Source organism: Schistocerca cancellata, chromosome 4 (genome assembly GCF_023864275.1).
Source record: "Schistocerca cancellata isolate TAMUIC-IGC-003103 chromosome 4, iqSchCanc2.1, whole genome shotgun sequence".
In the NCBI taxonomy this organism is placed as follows: Eukaryota; Metazoa; Arthropoda; class Insecta; order Orthoptera; family Acrididae; genus Schistocerca; species Schistocerca cancellata.
This window is the reverse complement of record NC_064629.1, coordinates 161376141-161398695: the sequence shown is the minus strand read 5'-3', so window position 1 is coordinate 161398695 and position 22555 is coordinate 161376141. Positions and strand designations below refer to the sequence as shown.

The 22555-nt window shown below is 38.0% G+C and overlaps 1 protein-coding gene across 2 annotated transcripts in view; it reads left to right on the top strand.

Annotated features, from left to right (window-relative positions):
* The window catches only part of LOC126184746 (excitatory amino acid transporter 1), a 738875-nt gene extending 721745 nt beyond the window's left edge, over nucleotides 1–17130 (top strand). Inside the window, exons 5-10 of one of the 2 annotated variants that reach the window (XM_049927283.1) lie at nucleotides 637–829; nucleotides 916–1149; nucleotides 1296–1490; nucleotides 12415–12549; nucleotides 15116–15272; nucleotides 16482–17130. In XM_049927283.1, the coding sequence (XP_049783240.1) occupies nucleotides 637–829; nucleotides 916–1149; nucleotides 1296–1490; nucleotides 12415–12549; nucleotides 15116–15272; nucleotides 16482–16493 (926 nt within the window). In that variant the 3' untranslated portion in view covers nucleotides 16494–17130. Of the gene's footprint in view, nucleotides 1–636; nucleotides 830–915; nucleotides 1150–1295; nucleotides 1491–12414; nucleotides 12550–15115 lie in introns of both variants that reach the window. The other variant, XM_049927282.1, reaches the window with a different exon arrangement.
* Nucleotides 17131–22555: the final 5425 nt, after the last annotated feature.

The following is a 22555-nucleotide window of genomic DNA, read 5'->3' as shown; positions in this document are numbered from 1 at the left end:
CTCCTCTAGCTTACGGATCCAAGTCTTCAGTATCAACTTTCCTGATACACCCAGATCTATTCTCCCGGGTAACTAAACGTTTGGTCTTCCATAATTTCGTCCTTCGCATTACTGCTTACTACGCTGAGAATTTCCTCGCAAGGAAGTCCGTCGTTTCCCTCGCCTAATCCAAAAACTCTTTTCGTTATTATAAGTATGGAGGCTTCCACGTCCGTTATCAATATGAATAAAATCGTATTTGGCAGCGTCATTAGGTTTTCATAATAACGCAGCCTAAGGCAAAATAGGATTTTATTCAAATTCCTTATTAATCCTGCTTGCTCGTTTGTGAAGACTTCTTTAGCGATGTCTATAATTAAAGATGGAACATTTTTATACCATTTTGAGTCCCTTGACTTTTCAGTTTGCCTATAGTTCATGTTATCTTACATGAATAGCTTTAATGACACACGTATGTAATTACATGACCTTTACTTCTTTTAGTATTACTTCTGTTGTAGTAAGCACAGTGACATGCACACTCAAAATTCCCAAGTGTTACAAAAATTGCTGTTAAATTGTTTTTTCTTGTTTATTATTCTCTGGTTATAAAATGATTTCCAAAACTTAATAAAAGAAACATTTTGTTACTTACAGGTCGAAACTTGACGTTGTATGACTGGAAAATAACAAAGAAGTCTGAAGAACAACCAAATCTTATGGGTCTCGTTGTGTTCTCTGTTGTTATGGGAATAACTCTTAGCAGGATGGGCGACTCAGGAAAACCCCTTCTTGACTTCTTCTGTTCCTTGGGGGCTGCCATGATGATCATAACAAACTGGGTTATCTGGTATGTTTCACAGATCTTTCTTTATTAACGGTCTAATTATATGTTGCTTAGTGAAATTACCAAATGAAAAATTTTTGTGTTCCCAGGATCTCACCGATTGGTGTATTTTTCTTGATTGCTGGAAAACTATTGGAAATGGAAAGCTTTGAAGTTATTGTTGGGCAGTTGGGAATGTACTTCATGACTGTCATGCTTGGGCTGTTTATCCATGGTTTCATTATCTTGCCAATTTACTACACTATTGCTACTAGGAAGCTGCCTTTCCGATTTATTGCAAACCTTAGCCAGGCATTGTTCACCGCATTTGGTACTGCTTCAAGGTAAGAGGAAATACCAGAGGAATTTCAGAGATAAATGACATTCATTTATGTTAGTTACGAAGCCTATAGCGTTTGTAGTACTTTCCGATCTAGTACCAAGTGAGTAAGTAAACCATAATAATTAATTACACACAAAAACGTTTCAGCAATGCAACGCTTCCTGTATCCATGCGGTTACTGGAGACGAAGAACGATGTTGATACTAGAGTGTCTCGTTTCGTTATGCCGATTGGAGCAACAATAAACATGGATGGAACGGCCCTTTATGAAGCAGTTGCTGCCATTTTTATTTCGCAAGTTCGAAACGTTGGACTCAGTCTTGGCCAGCTAATTGCAGTGAGGTAAGTACATCACCGCAATGACGGAAACGAATTTGAGAGGAAGTTGCTTCTTTTTCTTTCAATTTAAATTTAGCTGTGGATGAGTAGATGTTATTATTATGACTTCTTAGAGCAGCTGAAAGTTTTAATTATGTGAGTTATCCTTTGATTGATGATATGAGATCAGCCAGAGCAATTTTCTGAAGTCTGACATGTTAGCAGGAAATAATACTTGAGACTATTTTCCAGGATTATCTCGGTAAGGGTTGAATCGATTATTTATTTTCATGGGTTTTTCGTGACCCCATAGAAACAATTTTGGACACAGCAGTACTATTTACGTTGTTATTCTCAGTACCACTTAGAATCGCGAAACCACCCTCAAAGAAATGTTCAAATGTGTGTGAAATCTTATGGGACTTAACTGCTAAGGTCATCAGTCCCTAAGCTTACACACTACTTAACCCAAATTATCCTAAGGACAAACACACACACACTCATGCCCGAGAGAGGACTCGAACCTCCGCCGGGACCAGCCGCACAGTCCATGACTGCAGTGCTTAAGACTGCTCGGCTAATCTCGCGCGGCGAAACCACCCTCACATTTACGCCTGGTATCAAAGTGTTGTTGATTGGTGAGGAAAAAAGTACCGTACCTTATGAGAATGGTATCTTGCTCTCTAAGTTCATTCAGGCAGAGGTACGTTTGTCATTGACATTTAACATTACGTGGCAGCAAACACACTTGTGCAAAATGATACCCTGTATCGATGATCCCACCCGTATAACTTTTGGTTTACATATTGTACGGATTATACGCAGTATATTCGTAATACCATGGTCACAGACTCGTGGACATATTGTCTTTGACAATGATTTCCGTATCCCGTAAAACCACTTCTGGCTGCAAAGTTGTGGTTCCCTTGTCCTCAGAGACAATTAGAGGTACCTGATGTCTTCTAAGGTGATGGTGTTTAACGTTTCCTCCACGTGTTGTCGTAATTGGCTAGATGTCGCCGGAATACATCGCCTTCCTGAGACGTCTCTCATCCTAAATGGCAGACAGATCTGGTGATCGTGCAACTCAGGGAAGTTGTTAAACATCTGGAAAAATTCGTTGAGCAACGCAAGTAGTGAGCGCGTGGGCATCCTTCTGCTAGAAGATCATGACTCCCTGACTTCGAAGAAAGGCTAACAATGATGACGATATCAGTGAATCACAAATTGTTCAGAGATCCAAAAAAACACAGAAGTGTAGGGCAGTTAAAGGCTGTGGTTTCCCAAACGATGACGCGGATTCTGCATCAATACATAGGCCTATATTACTCAAGCCTACTTACGGTATGTGGTGCAGGACGCTTTGTGTCGCACTGGCACTTTTCCCTTTCTTCTTCCAGTCGCGAATGGTGCGACAGGAGAGCGATTGTTGGTAAGCATCCGTGTGAACTCGATTCTCTCTAATTCTATCTTCATTATCTTTTCGCGATATACACCAGTACGTAAGAGGAAGAAATATGTTGTTTGATTATTCTGGGAAAGTACGATTGCGGAATTTTAACACTGATGCACAACGCCTTTCCTGTAAGTCTGACACGGCAGCTGAATGAGCATCTCCGTGATTGTTTCGCGCTTATTGAACGAACCTGTAGCGCTGTGGCGAAGCGAGCTACTATTCTTTGTATCTTCTCTATTTCTTATATTAATTGTTTGTTTTGCGTCTCCCAGACTGATGGCAATACTAAACTTTCGGTGGAACAGGAGTTTTGTAAGCTACCTCCTCCGTGGATGGACTACACTTCCTTATTCTTCCAACGAATGTCAGTCTAACATCTGTCTTTCCTACAATAGGGCCGTTCCACATTAAGTCACTCCATACACTTATTCCCGGGTCTCACACCTTAGCCTGCGACAAGCGACAACAGGCAGATTCCACATTACTAGATTTCCGGAAGGTGTTTGACACTGTTCCCCACCGCAGACTGTTAGCGAAGGTACGAGTATACATGTACGGTTCCCAGATATGTGACCGGCTTGAAGGCTACCAATAAAACCCCGTATGTGGTCCCCGACGGCGAGTGTTAATCAGAGACAAGCGTTTCATCAGGAGTGCCCCATGGAAGCTCTCCATAAACATAGATGACCTTCCGGACAGGGTGAGCAGCAATCTGAGGTTGTGTGATGGCTCTGTGGTGTATGGGAAGGTGTCGTCGTTGAGTGACTGTAGGAGAATACGAGCTGTAAAAATAAAAATGTAAGTTAATGCAGATAATCAAGGTAAACAATCTCTTAATGCATCGGTAATGTGCCGCTTGTCACAGTCGGGTCGGTTAAATGTCTAGGTGTAAAGTTGCAAAGAAATATGAAATGTATTGAGCACACAAGGACATTAGTAGGGAAGGCGAATGGTCGACTTCGGGTTTTTGGGTGAATTTTATGAAAGTAAAGGAGACTGCGTATAGAACACTAGTGCGACCCATTCTTCAGTACTGCTCCAGTGTTTAGGATCCCCACCAGGTCGGATTAAAGGAAGACATCGAAGCTGTTCACTGGCGGGCTGCTAGATACGTTATCGGTCTGTTTGAACAACACGCTTGTATTCTGAAGATGCTTCGTGAACTCAAATGGAAATCATTGGAGTGAAGACAACGTTCTTTTCGCGAAACACTATTGAGAAAACTTGTGGAACTGGTATTTGGAATCGACTGCAGAATGTATGAAAATAGGGCACTTACGGAGGCATGTAGATAGTCGTTTTTCCCTCCCTCCATTTGCTACTGGCACAGGAAAGGAAAAGACTAGCAGTGGCTCAAGGTATCTTCTGCCAAGCATCATGTGATGTGTTGTGGAGTTATGCATTTAGATGTAGATATGACATTTACATATATTGAGAGTAGTAATGTTCCTGTAACACTCTAATGGGGTACGCCCGAAGCTACTTTTACGTCTGAAGGTTTCTCTCTGTTGAGGATGACATTTTGTGTTCTATTTCCTAGGAACCCCACAGCCTAATAACAAAGCTGGTCTAATGCCCTGTATACTCGAATTTCGTTAATTAGGTAGCAGTGCGGAATTGTACCGAAAATATTCCGAAAGTCAAGGAACGCGGCGCTGATACCTACTGCCTTTATAGTCCAGTAGGCGGATATTCGAAAAGGGGAAGGGATGGGATAGGTGGAGGATAGGGTCACAAAAGTCCGAATTTTCTGAACCTTTTGTATGTTATATACACGTGGTCAGTAGTGTAGAATCAAAGTTTTCGACATATAGAACCCTGTACTAAGGTGAAAAAAATAAATAAATTGCAAGTATTTTAGTGTTCTGTCTATTACTGTAGCCCTTGCATTCCACGACAAAATGGACTTAGACCTTTACATGCGTTGCATTAAGTTTCCTATAATTTACTCTGGTAAAATGTTCTATATCAGTTACCATACTTTCCAAGATGCAGAGCTTCTTCAAATGAATGGCAAATATCTCAACTAATCAAAAAAATTATATATATACACTCCTGGAAATTGAAATAAGAACACCGTGAATTCATTGTCCCAGGAAGGGGAAACTTTATTGACACATTCATGGGGTCAGATACATCACATGATCACACTGACAGAACCACAGGCACATAGACACAGGCAACAGAGCATGCACAATGTCGGCACTAGTACAGTGTATATCCACCTTTCGCAGCAATGCAGGCTGCTATTCTCCCATGGAGACGATCGTAGAGATGCTGGATGTAGTCCTGTGGAACGGCTTGCCATGCCATTTCCACCTGGCGCCTCAGTTGGACCAGCGTTCGTGCTGGACGTGCAGACCGCGTGAGACGACGCTTCATCCAGTCCCAAACATGCTCAATGGGGGACAGATCCGGAGATCTTGCTGGCCAGGGTAGTTGACCTACACCTTCTAGAGCACGTTGGGTGGCACGGGATACATGCGGACGTGCATTGTCCTGTTGGAACAGCAAGTTCCCTTGCCGGTCTAGGAATGGTAGAACGATGGGTTCGATGACGGTTTGGATGTACCGTGCACTATTCAGTGTCCCCTCGACGATCACCAGTGGTGTACGGCCAGTGTAGGAGATTGCTCCCCACACCATGATGCCGGGTGTTGGCCCTGTGTGCCTCGGTCGTATGCAGTCCTGATTGTGGCGCTCACCTGCACAGCGCCAAACACGCATACGACCATCATTGGCACCAAGGCAGAAGCGACTCTCATCGCTGAAGACGACACGTCTCCATTCGTCCCTCCATTCACACCTGTCGCGACACCACTGGAGGCGGGCTGCACGATGTTGGGGCGTTAGCGGAAGACGGCCTAACGGTGTGCGGGACCGTAGCCCAGCTTCATGGAGACGGTTGCGAATGGTCCTCGCCGATACCCCAGGAGCAACAGTGTCCCTAATTTGCTGGGAAGTGGCGGTGCGGTCCCCTACGGCACTGCGTAGGATCCTACGGTCTTGGCGTGCATCCGTGCGTCGCTGCGGTCCGGTCCCAGGTCGACGGGCACGTGCACCTTCCGCCGACCACTGGCGACAACATCGATGTACTGTGGAGACCTCACGCCCCACGTGTTGAGCAATTCGGCGGTACGTCCACCAGGCCTCCCGCATGCCCACTATACGCCCTCGCTCAAAGTCCGTCAACTGCACATACGGTTCACGTCCACGCTGTCGCGGCATGCTACCAGTGTTAAAGACTGCGATGGAGCTCCGTATGTCACGGCAAACTGGCTGACACTGACGGCGGCGGTGCACAATGCTGCACAGCTAGCGCCATTCGACGGCCAACACCGCGGTTCCTGGTGTGTCCGCTGTGCCGTGCGTGTGATCATTGCTTGTACAGCCCTCTCGCAGTGTCCGGAGCAAGTATGGTGGGTCTGACACACCGGTGTCAATGTGTTCATTTTTCCATTTCCAGGAGTGTATATCTGCTTGGCTTGGAGAGTTGGTGGGCAGTCCTGGTCAGAACAGTGTTATGTGTAGATGCGAGTGCATACTGTCGCAGCTAAGTGAATTCTAAAGTGGGCAAGTTGTTGGTACTGGTGTAGTGCATCCTTCCATAAGCAAGAGATATGAACTGTTTCGTGTTTCAAGACGCACCAAGTCGGATATATATATTGCATACAGGGAAAAATGGAAAATCAACATCCGCTAAGTCACTACTTGAATCAAGAATTTTATTCACCATAGATCATTTTACAATTATATTGGCTTCATCATACAGGATGTAGTAGTATGTACACAATAATAAAATAAACTTACGTAAATACATTATAGTATACACATTAAGCATGACAGTGTACCAAATTACACCAGGATAGTTTCTAAAAGTTCATGCAATAAGCTATATTATAATATAGTAAAGTGCAGTATAGTATAGTATACCCTTTATATAGTGTATTATGTATTGTACACACTATGTAATTGCACATGACTTAACCAAACCACAAAATAATATGTTCAACTACAGAAAACTTATAAATGCTAATATCCTCCTCAGGCATCTCAAAGAATTCTTTAATATCATAAAATGGACGATCTGACAGCCATCTGTACCACTTAATTAAAAAAAAGTATCCACATACTGAAATGAATTGGCAGTTCATTGAACATCTGAGTGGGTTTACTTCATGGAAATTTCCTGTTCTTGCTAATCTGTGGCGTGGCATGTCTAAATTACCCTTAGCTCTGGTTTTGTGTTCATGTATCTCCCATCTGGCAGCAAATTCTGAAATAATATTTTTGATATAGGGTGCAGACACACAAATGTCTAAATATATAGTTGTAAGTATTCTGAGTCTGGAAAAAAGAAGACGACAGTGCTCCCTATGACCTCTTTTACATATTATGTGAAAGACTTGTTTTTGTAATTTCAAAATGTCCTATTTTTTCTATCATGTAATTAGTTTTTCCTGGATTTTCGGTGGTTTTGATAAAGAATGTTAATTCTGCACAATAGTTACAAATATTAGATGCTAGTGTTTTAAAACCAAGGTTGAATCCTAATAAAAAAATTTGGTGAAACATTACAAAGCTGTCTTTTAGTACAACAACTGAACCTCTGATACACATTTTGTACAGTTTGCTTGTATTAAGTGAACAATCTAAGTATATCCTTGATCCTCTTCAACATTTGGATATTGTAATGACTTTCATGGCCTTTAAGGTTCTTCAAATATGATACATACTTTACTTCTTCTGTATCATCTTGCTAGACATTCTGTTACCACCTCATTTCTCTGTTAAAGGTTCACCACATTTAACCTTATGTCCAATATTTCTTAGTCCTCCTGGTTATACCAAAGGCAGAGACATAAAACATTTATTGCAAGCATTCACTGGCATTCCAAGTTTTGTTCATAAGACAAATTTCGGATTGTATGCTTGTGGTTCTTTATTTACTGTTTGTCAACGTCATCTTCTATTAATTCACCCAATGATAAGTTTGGAAGCAATAAAATTATCTTGAAAAACTTTATCAGGGAATGATACTAACTTTTTCCTTACAAAGGAAAAATCTGAAGGTTTGAACTGTTTACACAAAAACATTTGTGATTTTTTTTTTGTTTTGTGTAAAAGGAATGAACAGTTTGTCCAAAACCTTTCCTTACCTCTATCTTTTTTCTGCACATCTTGCTGATGAAACTGATTGTCTTTCTAGTACCTTAACTGCATTCTCCACATAACTACTGTTCACAAGAATCCATATTAATAAGGTTCACATGAATAATACCCCTGTAATATTTGCTTCTACTTCATTCTACTATAGCTGATGATGCAATGCATGATGGTAGTAGTCAGATTGGCTGTAGGTGACATAGTATTCTTTGATGAATACAGCAGCCGGCCGTGGTGGCCAAGCAGTTTTAGGCGCTTCAGTCCGGAACCACGTGACTGCTACGGTCGCAGGTTCGAATCCTGCCTCGGGCATGGCTGTGTGTGATGTCCTTAGGTTGGGTAGGTTTAAGTAGTTCTAAGTTCTAGGGGACTGATGACCTCAGATGTTAAGTCCCATAGTGCTCAGAACCATTTGAGCCATTTTGATGAATACAGCAGTGGTCAAAGTTGCTTTCTTAATGAACAGTCAACTTTCAGATACCAATATGACAGTGACAAAAATTTTTTGATGCCAAACAAAGTACTGAGACCACAGGATGAATCTAATATGCTGAAAACTGTACTTCACTCTTTGTTTTTTTTTTATTTTGTGGACAAAGCCTCTTTTGAATCTGAGTTCCTCATATTCAGTCCAATATTGTTAAGATACCATTGTGGTATGAAGATCAGTAACTTGGTAAAAAATGTTCAGAAATGTAAAATTGTGCACTTTATAAAATGCAGAAAACTAGTATCCTATGACTTGAACATCAGAGTTGAAATTGGTGAACTCATACCAATAACTGAGTGTAACATTTTGTTGGCATTTGAAACAATGGTGGCAGATTTTGATTCTTTGGTAGGATACTGAAAAAATGGAGTTAGTCCACAAAGGAGACAGCTTACAAATTATCTGTGCTTCCCATCTTAAAATATTGTTCAAGTATTTGAGTCCCAGCACCTAATTAGACTGAAAGGCTATAATGAATGTACACAAGGAATGGTAGCATGATTGGCTATAGGTTTGTTTGAGTAAAAGAAAGTGTTGCAGAAATGATGGAAAACCCAAACTGGCACACATTTGAATTTAGATACTAATTATTCTGCAAAAGCCTACTTACTTTCAACAAACTATATTACATCAATGAACTAAATATATTCTTCATCTCCAAAAGTATTGGACCTATAGGGACCATTAAGACCAGGTTAGAATAATTTCAGCAAGCACAGAAGCATTTAAGCAATCAGTTCTTCTGCATTCTCTATACAAGGAACAGAAAAAAACCTTAACATGTGGTACCATTTGTCACAGATTTCAGAGTAGTGTGCAGATTATGTATGTGGACATTGACATATTTCAAGATGTTAATTTTTAATTTTCCTTGTAGAATATTTTAGTGCACACATTATGCCAAATATAGCACAACCCAAGCACATAGCACAATGGTTGAGACACTGAGTTTGTACTCATGAACAGTAGGGTTCAAGTCCCTTTGGGGGTCTTCCAGATTTATATTTTCCATACATTCCTTTTAGTATATGGGAGTATAGTTCCTTCAAAATGGTATGACTGATTCCCAGCCGTGTTCTTGACTACTCAGAGCTGCTACATTTCCCTATCACTATTTCACATACAATGTCTCTAATTACCTAGGTATCAACAGTTTATTCCTTTATGTGGAAGCACTAAGTACATAAGAAATCAAGGTTGAAATTTATAATAGAATGGTTATGTTCAGGTCTTAAGTGTGATTCATGCTAAATCTGTATGTATTTAACTGATAAAATTACATAAATTAATGCAATTTTTAAGTTCCTGGTTGAAGTTTTAAGCACATCCTTAATGTTACAGCAATACATAGATAATTACAGGTCTCTTTGTGCCATCTTTCAAACCACAGATTCCAGATGGGGCCAAATAAAAATCTCCCATAGCATAATACTACCATAAATTCTGTCTGCATACCCAGATGAATGTGTGGAACTGCACTGCTGTAAATATGTCATAAAATGTGATTCATTTTACCAGGCAATTCATATCCACTGGTCTGTATGCCAATCACAATGTTTCAGTGCCCACTGAAAATGTAACTAATAATTTCTTTAGATCAATAGTGTCACACAAACAAATCTTTTGTTGTTAGTGACATTATTTTGTTCTGTGTGTAATAAATCACCATTAAATGTTCCAGCCTCAGGAAAATATCATAAGTGTAGTCAAGTAAACTGAAAAAAGCACATCTGTGACAAAATATAAATAGGCTATGAAGCCTCTCTTTTACTACCTGATGCAAATGTCAAACTGTTGGGAGCATCACACTGTACAATTTTACAGGGATGTTCCCCACCACTGATATCTCTATTGTCACCAGTGTTCACAAATGCTACACAGTGGAAAATGATATATGATTTTTCTTCCCATCACCACTTCTCAGTCTGAATACACCTTCTGGACAGAATATATCTCAGAATGAAGTCCCCAAATTTTATACTTAATACAATCACCTGGTTGCTATAAAATCTAGTAGCTACAAAGAGTATTCCATTGCACTACTGAATTCACAGTAGCTTCTCAGTATATATACTCTCTTATGAAATTTGTGATTAACAACCAAACCCAATTCAAAAGTAATAGCAGTGTGCATAACTACAATACTAGGAGAAAGGACGATCTTCACTATTCAAGATTAAATCTAACTTTGGCACAGAAAGGGGTGAATTATACTGGCACTAAAGTCTTCGGTCACTTACCAAATAGTATCAAAAGTCTGACAGATAACCAACAAGTATTTAAGAAGAAATTAAAAGAATTTCTGAATGACAACTCCTTCTACTCCATAGAGGAATTTTTAGATATAAATTAAGAAAAAAAATATTAAAAAATAAAAAAATATATATATAAAAAATAAAAATAAAAAAAATAAAAATAAAAATAAAGAAAAATAAAAAAACACACAAAAGAATAAAGTTGTTATATTAACTTAAGTATGTTGTTAAATTAACCTAATTATGTCATGTATTGGAAAATTCGACTCGTTCCACATCATTACGAAATATCGTATTCATGATCCATGGAACTAGGATTAATCTAATCTAATCTAATCTAATCTAATCATCCATTCTACATTCTTCTGGTCAGTTTTAAATGCAGCTTGTTACCAGACTGGCAACTGAATGAGGTGGCACAGTGGTTAGCACACTGTACTCACATTCAGAAGGACAATAGTTCAAATCCATGCCCAGCTATGCTTCCTTACTTTTTATGTGATCTCCATAAATTCCTGCATGTAAATGCCAGGATGGTTCCTTTGGACAATTTCCTTTCCCCATCCCTGAAAAAGAGCTTGTGCTCACTCTCTAATGACCTGGACATCAGTGGGATGTTAATCTGTAGTTTTTCTTCTTTCCTTGTTCCCAAGCACATACATGCATCACTGAGGAGGTTCAACTGGAAACCAAATTGTGCAGAATATTGTAGGAACTAGGACACTTATGTGCTAGTTAAGAGAGCAATAAGAGGTCATGGAAGAAATTCCTGAACTAATGTAAATATTCCATTAGCTTGTTTGAATTTTTATTCCCCAGTGTTTGTCCACTGGGGAATGGAGTGGCAAAACTTTTAATTTTACTGTGTCATATACCAAGTTCCTGATAGTATCCCAAACCTCTCCACAGTGTATCATGACGTGAGAGCGTATGGCATTTTGATGGATGATTGAGGGATGTTAAAATCTGCTGCCTCTTAATTCTATTAAAACTGTGTAGATTATCTGCTGACCTTTGTCCATCTTATTCCTTTTTTGTGCCCCACACCTATCCATAACAATACAACACAAATATAACATCTATGTAACACAGATACACACTAGAAACTTCATAAGATGTTAGAGGAAGCTGAAGGCACATCCCTTCCACTAGGACCTTACTGAGAACAGTGGTGCAGAATGCCTGCACCATTCCTAACTCTTACTGTTGAGGACAGGAGTAAATATCTTAGTGTGAATTGCAGATTAAACCAAAGTAATCCTAATGTTTGTGCAATTAGATATGTTGTTACTGAGTGGGCTATATGGATAAAAATGTTGAACACAAAGTAGGAGGGTTATGACAGGAAAGCATGAGGAAGACTGATAAAAACAGGTTAACACCATGTTAAAATTCTATATTTCCTTCTTTAGTGATGCAGATACTGTTATTTTCACATACATATCCCTTGAGTAGTCATTATAATTATACTGAAATTGTCTTATTGTATGAGAATGTTTAATGTGGGTCCATCAAAGTAAATATAGTTTATTTTTATACAGTGTACATATAATGAGCTTGAATACTTTTTTGCAATTGTAGCATAACAGCAACAGCAGCTAGTATTGGTGCAGCAGGAATTCCACAAGCTGGTCTGGTTACTATGGTAATGGTTCTTGACACAGTTGGTTTACCTCCAGAAGATGTGACACTTATCATAGCTGTCGACTGGCTGCTGTAAGTATATGCCTGACAGCAAGTTTATTATTGTATTTCTTAATCTCTTTTCCCCTGAAAGTAATAATTACTAAACTAGTCACATGCCTTCTATATGAGCAGCACAGAGCAAGTGAAAATTTTTCTAAAATAGGTATGTGGAGGAAATTTGTTTTCCTAATGTGGAAAGAGGCCTTGGTAAGAACAGGGAAAATGCATTGGTTCCTTATTATCGATTTTGTTGTTGAATTGCATTTTTTTCCATGTAGACATGTTCAGAGTACCAGTTAAGAGGACTGGTGGCATGTGTAAACACGTTCAGAGCACACAGGGACAGGTACAAAGGCATGTGTGTTAATACATCCAGAGCAGTTAAAGGGTTAATTAAATAACCCTTGATTGTGGATCTGCAGTTTATTGTACAATTTGATTCCATGGTGAAAACATTCTTCTCCAGTTTTCATCTATTGTTTCCTTGGAAAATTTAAGTTAAAAAGCTTACATTTGTCCATGATCATGGGTAGAGCTGTTATTTTTATTGTTGTTGGTAAGTTTTGCAAGCCATATGGCTCTCCACTGCATAAAGATCGACACTGAGCCTCTTAGTTCTGTCTTCGTAAGTTATTTCCCAGTCTCTACACTGCCTTAACTTTCCCATACCAATTTTAATATCGTTACAGTTTCTTTTATGTGTGTGTCAAAGAGGTTGATTTTCAGTGGGAAACACTAGTGTTCTGATCTTGATAGTCCTGTTTGGTTGTGTTCTAATGACATTGCAGTCTTTTGGCTTTAAGCTCTGCAACTATGTTTGATTCTTCATATGAATTACAGAGTTCAACATTTTATAGTATTATGCAGTCATTAGTATTGCTGTCACTTGTGGTCCAAATATTTTTCATAAGATTTTGACATAAGATTAAGACATCCGTAATTTTATTTACCCTTTTTTTGCAGAATACCACTGTCAGATCTGTAGATTGAAACTGATGCAATTAATTAGTTATGAGAGCGTAATTAAGATTTCCCATAAATTAAAGTGCTTCAGAAAACAGTTGTGTGATAATAGTTATATATGTCTGACTTTTTTGCATTCCTGGTTTTATTTGGCTTTTAGATGTTTTTGAGGTTATTAGGGTGCCAAATTAATTAAATTCATAATAATCTCATGGTCAATGGGATGTTAGACACTAATCTCATCCTCCTAATTAAATTCATTGGTATCCTTGAAAGCTATGTTCTCGTTCCTAAGTTGCAGTGCATTAGTTTTTATGCAAAGTAAAAATGAAGTACCAAATACTGTTTTATTTCTCTCTGACTGAGAACCTATGATTTTAAAAACATTTAATATTTGTGTTGTAGGAGCTTGTAGTTCATTTCCAGTGTCATCTAATAGGGTAATATTATCAGCATATGTGAGAACACTAATTTTGCTCTTCAGTTCCAGAGCCTATGCCACTTTTAATACCTTTTAAATTTTCAGTTATTTTGTTAATTATAATACTGTACTGAATAAAACTGAAGACAATGAATCTTCTTTGAGAATGAATTTTCACTCTGAAATAGAGTAGGCACTGATTTGAAACTTTCTGGCAGATGAAAACTTTGTGCTGAACCAACATATCCTTGTTAGTCTCATGTACTGACCCTGAAATCTTCAGAATTTTTGCTTTGCTCCTAGCTGCAAACAGTTATCCTGTGCACAAAAAAGAGGTATATATTTGTGAATGATGTGGGGAAGATGTTTCCCCAACTGCATTATATTTATCACTGTTACGGCACCTCCTGTTCATGTACAATATATCAACTGAAGTGCACAACAGTGGGTTTTATGTAATAAAATTAAACATGTGCAGCCATCCTTTTGATGTTTTCCTGACTCCTGTAGAAAACTGTAACAGTGATGTTGTGTCTGCAACCAAGAAGACCTATCATCACTGTTACAGTACTCTACGGAAGCAAGTTCATAGACGTTGGCCAGTGATGGGATCATGTATATAATGGAGTTCACCCACTCAGCATATGTTTAGACCTGAAGATGGTATATTGAGTCACCGAAACTGGTTGCAACATAATAAATAACATCAAAAGGATAGCTGCCAGTGTTTCATTTTATTACATAAGTGAACAGCTCAAGTCCCACAAACCTTCAGGCAGAATGATGGAGACACAAAAACAGTTGATTTCTAAACATAACTGTCAGTGTTCCAGTGAATTCTAGCAAATGAGAGAACCAGATGGTCGCATACTGAACTAAGTAATGGGTTATTATTAAACATTATAAAAATTTTTGTGTCATGCATCATGTATTTATCCATCATACAGAGCACATTTTTCCAACTATTTCTTTATTGTTGCTTCACTATAAAAGTGATAGGTGAAAAATATTTTACCTCATGTGCAATATCAAATTGCAATAAATAGTTTATTTATGCAACTTTTGGTAACTACATGATGACAAACATTTGTTACTGGTAGGCATTACCTATTAAATTTAAATAATAATATGTAGGTACTTCAAATATCTAAGTATATGCTTACTTTAAATGTTATGGAAGCTTCCTTTTCTAAATGCAAACTCTTATTTCAGGGATCGCTTCCGTACAACCATAAATGTTTTGGGAGATTCACTTGGAGCTGGAATTGTGAACCACTTGAGCAAAAGGGAACTTGAGAAAATGGCAATGCCAGCAATACTTGATGCTGACAAACTTGATTCACAGAATGGAAAAATCAGCCCAGAAGAGGTTGAGTGGCATACAACAGCCATGTGATAGACTATAACTAGATAACTTGAATATTTCAACCAGTCTTCCTTCATTCATCATTAAATATTTCTTTATTTACATTGGTTACTTACTCATTAATTTATTATCAGCAGATCAGTATTATTATTGATTCATTATGAGCTCTTTCAATAACTTACAGATCTGTTGATAGGAGAGTGTTAACTTTCTAATTCATCTTTATTTTTACACAACCACACAATAAGTTCAAATTTGAAACTTCATATTTGTTCTCCCCAGCTATGAGCTATGTTCATTACACAGATACTGTTGCAATATATTTAAATGGACAAAATTAAAGTTGATACTAAAACAGAAATTATGTGGAAACACTTCACTATATTCATAACTGGATTATTTCAGTTTCCTGGACAAAATTGCAGTATGTCCAGCATTTCCTTCTCTTATATAGCGATCTAAGTGTGCCTTAAACTGTATCTGATTTTAAGATTTTTGTCCTAATAGTTGAACAGGGCTTAAACAGCCATGGTATCCTGTACAATTACTATCATTCCATGCTTGTGCTGTTAGATTTTTAATTCCCTTTCACAAACACAATTTTTCATATACTTGTATTTTTCTTGTCTTTCTTTTGGAAACTACATTAATATAGGGCATGCTCCTCGAGTAATAATGGTAATTAAAAATAATATTAGAATGAAGTTGTTGTTCTGTGAAAATTAACAGGGTACATAGGTGATAAATTATTAGCAGTAGAAAGTTTTTGGCATAATTGCAGCTACAATATAATACACATTATTATGTAGTATGTCATCCAAACAGTATGATAAATATGGTATCTGTAAAATTACTTCATTCAGATAGAAAGAAGAATGTAAAGTGGTACTTGCTCCAGATCTCAGTCATTAAATCAAAAATTTTTTATTTGCACTTTATGCTTCATTACCATATCACCTTACTGGTAAAATAGATGGCTATGAGCAACTGCACACACTTTGTTACTCATTATATTTACTGAGGATACTGAAAGTGATTGCAGTAAAAGGTTTTGCGAATACCAGTCACAGTAATGTATGGTGAAATTAAAGAATTTTCATTAAGTTCAAATCACTTTTATCATAAATAGCAAACAAGTAGTTTCATAATAATGTAAATTTCTTTTCTATCTTTGTAATGCTTGTAAGTGAATCAGAATTGCCTGCCTTTCAGGGTGAAAAATAATGTCACAAGAAGCCATGAGAGATGAACAAACTCTCAGCAGAGTCAACTTGTGACACCAGTAACTTCTGTTCACCAAAGGAAAAGACGTTTTCTGTGTATAAGCTCTGAAATGAGGAAAAAGGAGAAAATAAGTTATTTGTCAATGGACATCTATGTTACAAAAGCATTACTTTAATATATATTTGAAAGCCAGTAATTTTTTGTGGAATGTTTGCTTGTATCTTGTACTGCTGAGCAAATTCCAAACTGATGACACATTGATGTATTATACACTTCAAGTTCATAATACCAGGGAATAGCATTTATGTCTCAGATAATGTATAGTGACTATATAATGAGGATTTAAATTGTAGTTTTCTTATGGAGTCAGCTTTTGCTCTTGTAATTCACTTAAATGTAACAGTTATGTAAATAAGTGTGTTTCTTAGCTTGAGTAAATTGGGAAGACTAAAGCTTTAAACATCACGCGTCTTGAACATATTCACAAATGTAACATCAGTAGCAACTATGGACTTCTTAGCAAGGCCTCATACCATGTATGTTGTTTCTTTTATTGTGACATGTGAGATTTTATTAATAAATTCCCATTTTTGTATGGAAGTTAACTTTTTTAAATAAATATGTATTTGTGTTTATATATTTTGAAATAGATATTTTCCCTTTTACTCCATGTGTGCATGGGTTACAAAGGACTGAAATTGATATCATAATGAAGCATACTTGAAGATGCTGCAAATGGGATTAAAGGTATCTGTTCTGTATAGAATCTACCACTGAGGTAATAGTGCCTTAGAACTGTGTATTTTTATTTACCCTGAATGAGGAAGAAATAACTTTGCAATTTACTGTACAAGAGATTTATTAACTCATTATTAATGGAAATATCATGATTTTCATGTAAACAACAAGACTTCCCACTTTACAATAACATCCCATGCAGCATATTCATGTACTCAGAAAATATACACTGTCCAATCACATTAACATGACCACCAGCCAAAGCTTGAAGAACCAGCTTTCATAGTGCCAATATGCAAGAAAAGTGTCAGTGAGGTTCTGGAAGGTATCAACAGGAATGTGGAACCATACCAACTCCAATGCTATGGCCAGCTGCACCAAATTTCTCTGTTGAGGATCTATAGTATGAACAGCCAGACTGAGACATTCCCACAGATTCTCTGTTGGGTTTAAATCTGGGGAGTTTGGTGGAGTATGGTAAGCATATCCTGGTACTCTTTGAACTGCACATGTATGCTGCGAGATGTGTAGCACATTGCACTGTCCTGCTGGTAGATGTCATCATGCTGAGGAAATACAAACTGCATGTAGAAGTGGACATCATTGCCAAGGATAGATGCAGGCCAAATAAGAGAGGTGGGGAGGAGGAGGGGGGGGGGGGTGGCTAAGTCCCCTGGGTCTAAGCCTCTCAAGGGTTCTAATCACACATGGTGCTCAGTTGGCAAATATCAGATTGCTATTGTAAAATAAATTTTGTATCATATAATAAATAAAAGAACGTTACCCCAGCACCAACATAGCCAGCCTAGCCCCTGCTTTTCACTTTGATTCTTGTAGGTCAGTTGCATATAGTTCTGTTTGGTGCTTAATCTTGAACGCACAACATTTTCTTTAGACATTGTGCACTAAAGCCACCTTATGATGGAGTCTAAACTGTGCTTTCTTTAAACCTTGTTGGAAAACCTAGTTAAACATTCCCACAACACATAATATACTCAGCAAAAGTTGTGAAACTAAACTAAACTCCATCCGAACAGGCCTTGGAAGGTCCAACAGTACCAACCGACTGCCGTATCATTCTCATCCCACAGGCATCACTGGATGCGGATATGGAGGGGCATGTGGTCAGCACACTGCTCTCCCAGCCACATGCAAGTTTATGGGACTGGAGCTGCTACTTCTAAATCAAGTAGCTCCTCAGTTTACCTCACAAAGGCTGAGGGCACCCCGCATGCCAAAGCACTCAGTGGACCAGAGGGTCACCCATCCAACTGCCAGCCCAGTCCGACAACGCTTAACTTTGCTGATCTGCCGGAAACCAGTGTTACCACTTTGGCAAGGCCATTGGCAAATGCTGTGAAATTTTGTTATAATTTCGTAGAATTGCCAATAAATTCCAAAGTTAAGGCACTTCTGATTTCATCAAATGGTGATTTTACATGAAATCTGCAGAAAATATTTTGCACTCATGAGTAAATACAAAATAAATTATATCTATGTGTATGTAGTTTCCCTGGAAAAATCATAAAAGTGAAGAAATGAAATGACATGAGAGGTGCATTGGCCATGCTAATGCTCAGAAGTAGAAAGATAATGACATTAAACTTGTCTAGGTTGTTAGGCTGTATCGTATTTCTTCAAATGATCAACATTTCAACCTCTGTGCCCAGAACTTCTTCAGGATCTTGTGGTGCACACTGTAGATTGGGAAGTGTCAGAGACCAGTGTCGCCTTCTCTTATAAAAGGAAATTTTCCTGCACTTATGCTGGAGAAGTGGGATTATTGGGTAAAAATCTTGTGGCTACCATCAACATTGGATAGTAAGAGAAGTCCATAGAAAGGGCTTTTAAACAAAATATGAGGCATGTCTACAAACTAAGTTCCATTTGGTTATATAAAACAAATGTGTACAGATACAGAAAAAATAATTATTGTACAAAAATCTACAGGTGTTAAACTACGTTTCTACGTAACTTCCAAAACTTTGTAGTTACTTGTAATAGCATGACACAAGTTTTTGTATGCCTTGTTAATAGAAGGCTGCTTGTGTATTCAACCATGTGGTAACATGTTTTTCAGCTCGTCATCATCGTTGTAGTGTTGACCACCAAGGACAGATTTTAGGTGTAAGAAGAGATGAAAGTCACTATGAGTGAGGTCTGTGCTGTAAGGAGGATGATCAAATGCATCCCAGTGAAATCCACATAAGAGTTCTTTGGTTACATTTGCCGTGTGAGGTTGGGCATTATCCAGAAAAAAAAAATACCAACCCTTTTGAGAGTAATCCTTGGCACTTGTTGTGTATTGCATTAATTATTTGGCCTTGTGGTAAGAAATCAATCAGCAAAATGCCTTTTCTGTCCAAAAAAACTGTGCACATGACTTTTCAAAGTGTCAAGATTTGCTTAGGCTGAACCTTTGTTGGGGACGAAGTGTGCCTTCATTCCACTGATTGCCATTTTGTTCCATCCCCTGTGACTATCTGAGAAAGAAAACCATCAGCTTCTTCATTGAACTGAAGTGCACTGCCCATCCATTGTTTTTTGTGCTGTTGAGTAAGAATTGAAATTTCAGTTTTTGAGTAATAATTTCATGAATTAGTGACCGTGAGATTTGTGGACCTTCCATAGCAAGGACACTACATGTAAACTTATGTTTGTGCTCAATATTCTCTTCAATTGTGTGAACCAGTTCATCAGCAACCACAGACAGGTGTCCACTTCATTGTTCATTGTGTACTTGATCACGTCCTTCATTGAACAATCTGACCCATCTTCTAACTATTGAATCACTCACAGCATTTTGTCCTTAAACCTTGCAGATTTTCCAATGAATTTCCTTTGGTTTAACTTTCTTTGCATTTAGAAAATGAATCACGGATCTGATTTCACATGTGGCATTTTCGATTATGGCTGACATTGTAAAGAAGCTCTACAAAGCACAAGTCAGTGGCAGTGATCTGAAAATGGCATACATGTCTTCTCCTTGAGTCAGAGTAACTGCTGCGCATGCTTGGAACTGTGATCGTCATGCTGCCGCAGATAGAAATAGAAATAGAACTTACTTTGCGGATGACCCTTGTATTAATTCTGTTACTAAGAAAGGGGAGTAATTGCCTTCTCACTCTGTTAAATTACCATTTGCTTCTGGGTTCACTGACTACATAATCAGAATTCTGAAGAAAACTGGTATTCAGACAACATTCTTTTGTCAAAACAAATAAAATACTTTTTCCTATGGGAAACGGATGCATCTGATTACCTCCACACTGAGAGCATCTGTAAAATCTGTGGCTGTGGCAAAGTATATATAGGCAAAACAGGAAGAACTATTAAAGAAAGTATAAAGGAACACCAATACATGTACCTTAAACAAAGTATAAAATCTGGGGTAGCAGAGAATCATGACTGCTGTGATCTTAACACTGATTTCAATAATGTACAAGTGCTGGCTAAGGAAATCAATATTTATAGGAGAAAAGTCTGAGAAGAGATCAGAATTTCTAAGAATGCATGTAACTTCAATAGAGAGGATGGGGAACTGGCTTCCAGCATTGTGGCTGTCTGCCATCAAGACATGGTGTGCAAGCAATACTAACAACACTCTGGGAGCCACCTCTGTGGGGAATAATATTTTGGATAAGCATTCTCCCTCTCTTGCTCTGCCCATTTTCCTTCAAGCAAATTCTGTTGGTCGACCAATATCAGCAGGAGGAAATTTAATCAATAACTCATCTCCAGAATAAGTGAAGGAAAAGTCCCATTCTAACTAATGATGTTGGCCAACTATTGGTAGCCACGTGAGTTTTTGGCAGTAACCCCTTCCTCAGCATTAGTGCAGGAGTACTTCTCTTACTATCCAATGACAATGGTAGCCACAAGATTTTTACCCATTGATCTCACTTCTCCAGCTCAAGCATAGGAAAACTCCCCTTTATAAGAGAAGATGACAATGGCCACGGACATTGTCCAATCTACAGTGGACACCACAAGATCCTGAAGATGTTCCCAGCTGAGGGGTAAAAATGTCAATAATTTGAAGAAATATTATGTGGCCTAACAATACAGAAGATTTCAACTTCAGTGACGATGGCCACAAAAGCCTGTTGACTTACATAAAGAGGTAATATTATTTTTTTGTACATAGCATAGCCAACTCGCATGGGAAACCTCATGTTGCTTGATGTGACATTATTTCTTGGTCAAAGAAGCTTGAATTTCAGATGTTAACATCAGAAAACAGGGGATCCAAATAACACAAATTTCCTAAGAATATTAGAGCTCTTGAGTCACTATGATCCAGTTATCGAAAAACATATTAGCATGTCAGAGACTGACAAAAAGCAGGTAAATGTTTAAAGTGCATTAACTGTCAAGTGATACTCTGAATGAATTTATTTCTAGTTGTGTCCATTACATCAGGAGTACCACCTTATAACAGCAGGAAATGAGAAGTATTACACAATTATCGTTAATGCAGCTTCTGATTCAAATGATGATGAACAGGCAACATTCATCTGGCATTATATTTATTTCAATGAAGAAATTTATGAGTATAAACAAGAAATAAATGAATGGCTTCATAATTCATATATTGTTATCAGAAAATGAGTTGCTGTTCTACATTTAATTCATCAATAATTGTGAAACACTCAGATCATGTCAGTGAATGCATGGACAAAGATAAGAGTGCTGACATTAATTTGGCTAAAGTTGTTGGTACCAACAGACTACAGAATCAGATCATTACAAGCTTGAAATACTGCCATTCATATTGAGGTAAGACATCTTGTGAGAGCTTGTTAAATAACTTAAAATATATTCACAAAAGGTGGAACACCATTCTCCCTGGATCTAAAGTTGTTTCCAGTAAAATTAATACCAATCCTGAGTTTCCAGAGGTGTGCAGTAAGAAGAGGAAATCATTTCATGATGAAACCAGGTATGAAGTGACAGATATAAATTCAGAGGACTTATTCACAATAAATGTTTTTATGTCATAACTGACAATATAGTGTCCAACTTGAAAACCTGATCTGAAACACTGATGAAACACATGAGTTTTTAAGGAAATACACACAGGTGACTGATGATCAGGTCTCTGAGGCAGGCAAGCTATTTATCAATGAATACCATAATGTTCATGATGGATTTAGAAGAAGAAATTAAATATTTGAAAACTATTCATGCTTCTAACTATGTATACACCACTTTGAAACAATTAGACCCCTAGAATAAGATGCACAAGTTTAAGATTTCAAGCTCATTTCCAAACTTATGGGTAGCTATGCATATCTTTTATACACTTCTGTGGCTGTGCCTGA